The 9186-nt window shown below is 47.7% G+C and overlaps 1 protein-coding gene across 1 annotated transcript; it reads right to left on the reverse strand.

The window, feature by feature from the left end:
- Window positions 1-2041: 2041 nt before the first annotated feature.
- On the reverse strand, window positions 2042-8513 carry zld (zelda). The gene has a single exon (XM_066737335.1). It carries the CDS (start codon window positions 8511-8513, stop codon window positions 5271-5273), a length of 3243 nt encoding a protein of 1080 aa, XP_066593432.1. The 3' UTR covers window positions 2042-5270.
- Window positions 8514-9186: the final 673 nt, after the last annotated feature.

A 9186-nucleotide genomic window follows, 5' to 3' on the forward strand; every position in this document is an offset into this window, starting at 1 on the left:
CGTCGTTCTCGAGATTTCGCGTATCGCTAGCAACATAGTTTCTCGTTTCACCGGCGAACACGGCGAGTCCCGAAGTCGAGGTTGTAACAATTTGCTAAATTATAGAATGCCCAAGGTCGCGAGTACTCGTCGAGATGCTCTCTCTTGCATTATTCTTCTTTTTTCAGTGGTACAGAGGGTAGGGGTGGATCACGATACAACGAATGTTTCGCAAGATATCGTCTACTCTCTCTCTCTCTCTCTTTCACCGAGCGGCCGTTTAACTATTTTGGCAGGAATTTGAGCAGCAAAATAATTTGCGCGTTAACGTGGCAAAGCATTGCTCAAATTTTCTAGCTTAGAAGACTATACTTTAGTTTTTAATGTTACAATACGGAGAGGCATTCGAGATGAAAGAATAAAAATGCAACTCGCAGCTGTTTGGTGTTTGTGCAAATTTGCAAATTTAAATATGTGGCGATGGAATGTAGTGATTTATATATATATATATATATAGGTTCAAGTTTTTGTAACGAGGGAATAAGTGTGAGGCGAGTTGAATAAAAACAAGTGTATAAGGTTCACAAGAGTTTGGGAAATAAAATATATTTATAAAAACAAAATTAAACGTATATAAAATAATACAGGTCGTAAAATTATTTCTTCGTCCGTATAAGTTTCTCTCTCTTTCTCTCTCTCTCTCTCTCTCTCTCTCTCTCTCGGTCATACTGATCCCCATTTCATTCACTCTCAATCTCCTCGCACAACTTGCGAATTCTCATTCACTTATACTCTTACGTGAAAATAATCGACCACAAATACAAAAGGAACAAGAACCGCCGTATCGTGTCTATAATTAAAATAATTATCATTCTTCCAGATAAAAATATCGCAGATGATTAACGAATCGTGCTTATTCATAGTATATGTATAATTCACCAATCAATTTCCTATGGCACAAGTCGCGACAAATTTCATGCTAACAAACTCGACAATTTTATGCTCAAACTTAATCTTAATCGACGATAATGAAAACATCGCAATTGCTTCGTCTCTCGGCACAAAATGCTCGATAAAACATTGGAAAATTACAATTCGATCGAAATTTCACCATCGAGTTCGCACCGTACCAAAAATCTATTCTTTGCAATTTCCAAATGCTACTCCCTCTCCCTCTCTCTCTCTCTCTCTCTCTCTCTCTCTCTCTCTCCCTCGGTAGAAATATCGGTGAAGCAACGGAGCATCTTTGTCGCGGACAACCGCGGTGAACATTGTCACGATCGATGCGAAAGCAGAGAGATGCCTTTCAAAGAGGAATTTTAAGCTAAAAAGTATTCATATATATATATATATATATAAGAGAGGCTATACTGAAAATACCACAAATCTTACTTTTGGATTTCCCCCACCACTCTTTTCACACTTCCATTCGAGTCGTACGCTTGATCACCATCATCGATACAGCCTCGCCTAAAGCGTAAAATTCTATGCCCTTCGTTCTCCTTAGAAAATGCCCTTAAAAAATCACAACTTTCCAAGCTCTATCTTTAAAATATCATATTATCTCTATCCTGTCTACGTCTCACCCCCTCCATCTCCTTTAAATGCCCGTGGAAAAATCATCGTCATCGCACGTCTCGAGGGAAGCACGCAAAAGTTTTTGGCACGACCGACGATACGCAGTTTGGTATCGCAAAAGCACACCGCGAGCTCCACGAGAGAAAATTCCGAGGAACTCGCGTTCTCGCGCTTCTTCAACGTCGCTTCTCTTATCATCCGTCTCCTGCCTATTAATAATAATAACATCAATGATAATAAAAGCAATAATAATAGTAATGTACAAAAAAACAAGCGAAACGCGCGTGACAAACGCGTTGAAACAATTTACCCCCCCCCCCCCTCCCCCCTCTTAATCTCGTCCCTTTTCGATAAACGCAGCGTGAGAAAAAATGCCCATACCGAGGTGCCACAGCGTGCCCTCTCGCGACTCTCTCGTTCGAGTCCTCTCGGCAGGATCGAGCCATGGGAGGACCCCCCCCCCCCCCCACCCACCCAAGTTTTTGCTTCTCTCTTCATCATCGTCCTCAGGTTTGATATGAATCGGCAATATGTATAGATTTCACACACGTTACGTTGTATAAACTGAGTATACAGTAATACTGTTTGATATGTTTCTAAAATGTATGTCGATTTAGCATTTTCATTATCCCCATTATTCTCTTGTTCTCTCACACACACACACACACACACACACACGCGCGCGCGCGCGCAATTTCTCGCCACACATTCCTAAGAGTTACTTATACGTATAATGTGCTCTTAAACATCCTATGTACACACTCGCATCTCGCAGGCACCTCGAGAAAGTTGGCCAATCTTTCGCAGAAATTGCATAGACCAGAGAGAATCTTTTCATCGATAACGCGTCTTCTTCAGGTTTATCCGAAAGGTACACGACTCTCTTCGTTGGTTCGTATATAAAAAAAGCAGCTGGAGCGAGAAGAGACTCCATGGATCACTCCGGATAAATGTTGCACATTGGACAAAAATGTCCATCTGGCAAACTACGCTCGTGTGTGTCGAATCGAGAGGACTTCTTCCTGTGTACGGACGGCAATTGTCTTTGTGTGTGTGTGTGTTTCGCAAACCATGCTATGCATGCTGCGAATCGGTGCCCCAAACTCGAGATGCCTGCGCGAGAAGCGTTACACGCTAATTCACAATATTACCGTCGCTAATAATAATTAATATTGATATTGTTTTTTTACTATTATCGTTACAATTATATTATTAGTTTTTATTATTGCATTGGCTCTTTCATCTTTTCTTACTTAATCCTTTCATTCATCATTTTAAATTCCTGAACTCTGAGGTAGTCTGTTCTGGGTGTCGTTACGTAGTAAAAATGGCAAGAGGCTATATATGTATATGTATTACAATGTATCGTTTTCTCGTCATCTTCTCTGCTTCGTTTCGTCATTTATACAAAGATCAACTTTAAAAAACGAGCGATATATATTGTTGAGGACCTTGCGTAAAATTCTATGCGGTGTACGTACGGCTATCGTCGTTATTACTATTATTATTGTTATTATTATTATTATTATTATTACTATCGCAATCATTACACTCGTCGAACGGATCTCGCCCCAACGAAATCGTTGCGTCGTCGCTCTGCCGAAAAGTTTCGCCGAACCGAGAATTTTGCGTGATTTGATCAATTGTACGAATCACTACTCGTTTGTTCAACAATTTTATTGAGCAATTTTAAAGCATCATCGTGTAATCGGGTGGATAAAAAATATACAGCATATATATATATATATAAGAGAAATGGAGATCCGTGCGAAAGAGCAGCAGATTGAAACAATATGTTTAACAGAATCGTTTGATCGGTGGAACGATCAACGAGCACGGCAAAAAACATCGTGCACGAGTTTTCGTTCGTTTCGTTATGGCGAGATCGACGTTATTGAATTAGTCGCAGAAAAATTCGCTCGTTCCTTTTTTTGCGAAAATCATTAACAAGTCGTGCTTATACAACAAATACGATGCAACCATAAAGAAGAATCGTAAAGGGACGCACACGCAAGATAATTAAATATAATTGTAAATATAACGAACAATGTGTGTGTGTGTGTGTGTGCGTGCGTGGAATGTAAATAGTTGGAAAATGAGAATGATCGATATATCAGCAATAGTTTCTCTACGCTCTTCTTGTGGTCATTGAAAAGCAGTCTCTAATGGAATTTACAACAAGTTACCAAATTAATCCATTTCTCCCGTCAACTAAAAGCTGGCAGATAAAAAAATAACGTGGATACACAAGAATATTTGTTGAAAACAGTAATAATTTTTTTATTTTTTTCGTTTTCTTCCAAAGTACATGGTCGTGAACTTTAACGTGTTCGAACGATCAACGAGGTACTGCGTGGAAAACATATTACAACTAATATTTTAATACTCTCATTTCTCTTTATATATATAACATATACAGAAAAGCTCGAGCGAAATTTTCTTTCGAGGAACAATCGGAAAGCTTAGGCTATCTTAGGTATCGGATAGAGACGCCGGTGTGCGCGAAACACGCTCTTCCATCGAAGGAATGTACGATCACTTGGACAGAAGGACAAAGCAAGAAATTTTTACAGATCTCGGGTCAATGCGTTAAAAACAAGCCAATGTACAATTGTGTCGAGAAGAGTATACATAAATTTTAAAACGATACAAAATTTCATCCTTGGAAAACCGTCGATCGCGCGATTCTCCACCGTGCGTTGAAAATTTTCTTTGCTTCGTTCATCAATCGTTCTCCATTCATTAGACGCGCATATTTATAACGTTGATACATTACGAGTATTACGAGAGAGTAGATGTGTTCACACATGTCATTGGAGAACAATAATTACAATCGTGCTTTATTTTTTTATCTACATGTAATAATAATAATAATAATAATAATTAGGATAATAATAATGATAACAATAATCATTATTATCACCATTATATCAGTAATAGGGCGCCTATACATTTAACATACTTTGTACAATTGATAAGCTTCAGAAGGTATATCCGATTCATCGCAACGCGCACGACAGTTTATCAGATTAATTATTACTTCGTTCCACGCTCACGTCTGACGTACCGATGCACGAGCACCGAGGAAATAAAACGAAAAAAAAAAAAAAAAAAACAAACAAAAAAGAAAACTCGCGCGATCTGCCGAGTCGAGCGCTTCGACGATCAACTCCGAATATCGCGATTGTACGTTCGTGTCTCATCGCGCGAGATCCTGAAAATTCTATTTATTTATCTCTTCCATTCCTCTTTTTGTCTCTTTCCTCACATATATATATATATATACTTTGTCTATATATATATATATATTTATTTGTATATATGTATATTTTTATTTATATATTCTATTTATAGCATTTTTATGTATATCCTAATAATTTCTTCTCGTTCTTTATTATTAATATAATTCAACTCGGGTAAAATAAATACGTTGAGCAAAGGAGAATGGGGTTCCGGGGGGGGGCTATATCGATCGAACGAGTGGGATTTATGCGGTATATATAGGGAATGTGAAGTTAGAGCGCCGTCGGCCCCCGAAGATGTGGTGGCGCGAAGAAAATAAATATATAAGAAGAATCACGAGGTGGAGTCTGTTTACTGACATCATTGAATCCTGACGCGCGGAGGGATGAAAGTAACAGCATGTGGCGTAATGCTGCTGATGCCGATGATGACGGTGGTGGTGGTGGCTGAGACGACGGAGGGAAGGAAGATCACGCTCTGAGATGGACGCTGTGGTTGTTATTCTTCCTCTTGTGCGTCTCGACGTGCTTCATCATATGGTCCTTCCTGATGAAGCCCTTTCCGCAGTTATCACAGGCGTACGGCTTTTCGCCAGTATGGAGGCACATGTGCCGTCTAAGGTCGGTCTTGTGGTTGAACTGCTTCGGGCAGATCTCGCACTTGTAAGGCTTGTCGCCGGCGTGCTTGAGCAAGTGCTCGGCGTGCAGGTGCTCGAGGGGGAACCGCTTGCCGCACTGGTTGCACTTGAACGGCTTGTCGCCGGAGTGGAAGCTCTTGTTGTGCTGGGTTAGGTAGCAGGCCTTGTTGAAGACCTTGTCGCACTCGATGCACTTGTGGTAGCCGTCCTGCGAGATAAAGTGGGAGCCGGTGTGGGTGCTGGTGACCTGGTGCTCCTTCGTTAACACGGGAGACGACGCGGCCTTGCTCTTTCTGCCCTTGTTGTTGTTGTTGTTGTTGTTGTTGTTGGTGCTGCTGCTACTGTCGAAACGCTGGATGTTCGGATTGAGCTCCTCCTTCGCCCGAGCCAACCGGGGAACATTGTTGTTGGCCTCGTGTTGCTGCTGCTGCTGATGCTGGCTCGACTGGCGAGATTGCTGCTGATCGGCCGGCCCGCTGTATTGCTTGATGATCATCCCTTCGTTGGTCAACATCTGTATGTCCATGCTACTGAGCGTCTCGTATTTGGACGGGGAGCCCCCGTAAGGGTCGTAGCTGGACCCTGAGGAGTCGAAGGATCTGTCTTGAGGAGACGAGTTCTCCTCGGGACTAGGCCCCCCCACGTTAACGGCCTGCGGCTGATTGTGGCCCACTAGAAACCCGGTGATGCCGAATTGCGTGAAGCTCGGCAGTGGCTTCTGATGATTGCTGAACGCACCGAATCCAGGAAGAGCGTCCTGCTGCTGGCCGAGATGCTGCTGTTGCTGCTGGAGCTCCTGGATGCTGGTTGCTAGCATCGTCTGTTGGTTAGTGGTAGTAGTTAGCTGGATGGTGATAGACTCCAGCAGGGCCGGGATGCTGGTAGTAGGTGTAACGTGGGGGGGCAAGGCGTTTGGGTACGGCTGATGAGGCATCGTAGTACCCCCCATCGCCGATGGGGAATCCATTGCCGGGTGTACCCCAGCCGCCGTTATGCGCGATGGCGAATTCATGTGCCGATGATGGAGGTGCTGCTGTTGCTGCTGCTGATGGGAGGAGGCCATTGGCGAAGGCGAATTCAGGTGGCCCTGGGGGTGCATGGGCGACATGGGCGAGGTCAAGGGATGATGCGCCAGGTGCTGGCCCGATACCGGGGGGGAACCCATTGGTATGTGGTGGAGGTGCTGCTGGTGCTGGGGCCCTAACTGCGGAGACGGCGAACCCATTTGGGACTGATGCTGGACCGCCATTGGCGGCGAGTGCTCCGGCGAACTGAGCCCTATTGTGGTGGATCCCATGTGCCGTTGCTGCACCGACGAAGGGCCCGATTGCTGTTGCTGGTGTTGCTGGTGCTGCTGATGCTGGGCCTGGGCCCCCCCCGTTGTTGCTACCACCGAAGATTCGTTGCTGCTGCTGTTGCTGCTGCTGCTGCTGCTGCTGGAACTGTTGTGGCTGTTGCTGAAGATTGGAGTGGTGATGGGCGTGTGCAGCAGGCCCCTCGTTGCCTCGCCCGAGGGACCTGCCATCAAGTTTGGGGGACTCCCGGTGGATGAGAGATCCGGCGACCTCGATGCCGCGCCGCTTCTGCCAGCGTTCGCGTGACCCGAGCTGTCCCTACCGGGATGATGATGCGCGCTGATCGGCATGTTCGCCGGATCAGGCTGATTGCTCTGCTTCACGGCGTTTTTATGCAGCGTCGTATTGTAGTGTCTCTTCAAATGGCCCGAGCTCGTGAACCACTTGTTGCACGCGGTGCAGTTGTAGGTCTTTGGTCTGCGCGCCTCGTTGCTCTTCCACGACTGATTGGCCAGGGGCGGGGGTTTCGGCGGTTGCTGGAGGATACCCCCGGACAGCTGATGGCCCGGTATCGGCTGGGAGCTGCCGATGATCGGAGCAATGGGATGCCTCGGTGTCGTCTCCACCGGCATGTGCTGACCCCTCATGAATTGACCTTGATCGGAGATGGGGGAGACGCTGTCGACGGGGCCCATGGGCGACAGGCCCGGGTGGTACTCGTGGGACTGAGTCGGCCAGCTCAGCATGGAGCTCACCGAGTGCGATCCCGCGCGTTGTTGCTGGTGCTGCTGCTGCATCACCTGCTGCTGATGCATCTGCATGTGCATGTCCTGATGGTGGAGCCTCAGCAACTCCTCCTCGTAGCGATGGGTCTGGACCTTGTGCGAGTCCAGATCCAGGATCTCCGCCTGCTCCTCCGTCTCCGACTTGCACTCGGACTTGACCGAGAGGCCGCCGCCGCCATTGTAGTCGTAGGAGGATTGCTGTTGCTGCTGGCTCGATTGCTGCTGCGCCTGCTGACTCTGCGGCTGAGGTTGCTGCTGGTGGGTCGGGGGGCTGTAGGTCACGTAGGCGTTCGGCGTGGTCGAGTGATTGGCGCGCACGTGCTCGCTAAGCTGATTGGCGTCCTCGTAAACCGCACCGCACTTGTCGCACTGCAACGGCGAGTTTCTCGGACTCGTCGCGTTAACGGAGCTCGCTCTCTCCGCGGCAAAGTGTTGCTGATGCTGATACGGGTGGTATCTCGCGTAATTCGGCCCGGCCCCACTCCCCCCGCCGTTGCTCTGGATGTCGTCCCGAGGCGGCGAGTGGTGATACGGCAGGATGTAGGCCTGCTCGTTTTGCATGAAATAATTCGCCTCGCCGAACATGGACGCCTGATAGTGCTCGTAGCCGTGACTCTGAGCTTGTTGCTGTTGCTGCTGCGTCACCGGCACTTGTTGCTGAGAGGACGCCGGATCCTGGTTCGGCGGGGACCTCGAGGAGGACTCGCTCGACTCTGGCGGAACGTTCTCTCTCTTCGAGGTCACGTGATTGTTGTGGTTGCCAGCTTTGCTGTTGTTGTTGTTGCTCTCCTCTTGCTGGGCCTGGCTGGTCCACTGGCTCACCAGGTTCTCCTGATGGTAACGCAGGTGAACCTCGAGACTCTTGTCGCTCTCGAAGTACAAGCCGCAGTCCTTGCAATGGTGCTGGGCGCTCGAGCCGCCGTACTGTTGTTGTTGTTGTTGTTGTTGCTGCTGCTGCTGCTGCTGTTGCTGCTCGATACTCGTCATCTCACTCATATTGTCTCTCTCTCTCTCTCTCTCACACCACTACTGCTGTCCTTTCCTTCCGTCCACGACTCCGATGCGCGCGAGGATCCTTCGAGCGTTGTATGAAAGACACCTCTCCTCGCACCGCCACACCACGCACGCACGCACGCACGCACGCACGCACGCACACACACACACACACCCACACGAACTCACCGAAGAAGCGTCCTCGAACAGAGCGGCTCTCGCTCGACGAGAAAAGGCGCGCGCGCGTTCACGCGCCCCGTCCACGCAAAGTTCGCGATGGTACAGCGGTGCGTGCGTTCCTTCAAATCCCGCAGGACTCGCTTCGTGCTTCCTGCTCGGTTCGGGACGCCTCGCGTCCTCTCTCAAGGCGACTGCACGTTCTCGATGTCTCGAACATGAGCGGTGCTTGGAGTTTGTGCTGCTGCTTGTGCGGCGTCGCTCGCTGGCTCCGCTCCGACGAAAGGGAAAATTAAAAGAAAAAAGAAAAAAAGGTGGTCTACAGCGTGTGCTACATTTATCATATGATCGGGCTTATGCGAGTCCACTCCGCCGTCGACCTGGCCAGCTGGATACGATCATCGACGAGCACAGAGTACGGCATCGTCACCCTTTGGCTTCTCCCCGGCTCTCCGCGCGCGTCCCTCCTTCGACAACCACGATTCTCAAGCGTCAACAA

This window comes from Prorops nasuta, unplaced genomic scaffold (genome assembly GCF_024137725.1).
Source record: "Prorops nasuta isolate Cenicafe-Biocafe unplaced genomic scaffold, Cenicafe_Pnas_1.2 PNAS00017, whole genome shotgun sequence".
Taxonomy (NCBI): domain Eukaryota; kingdom Metazoa; phylum Arthropoda; class Insecta; order Hymenoptera; family Bethylidae; genus Prorops; species Prorops nasuta.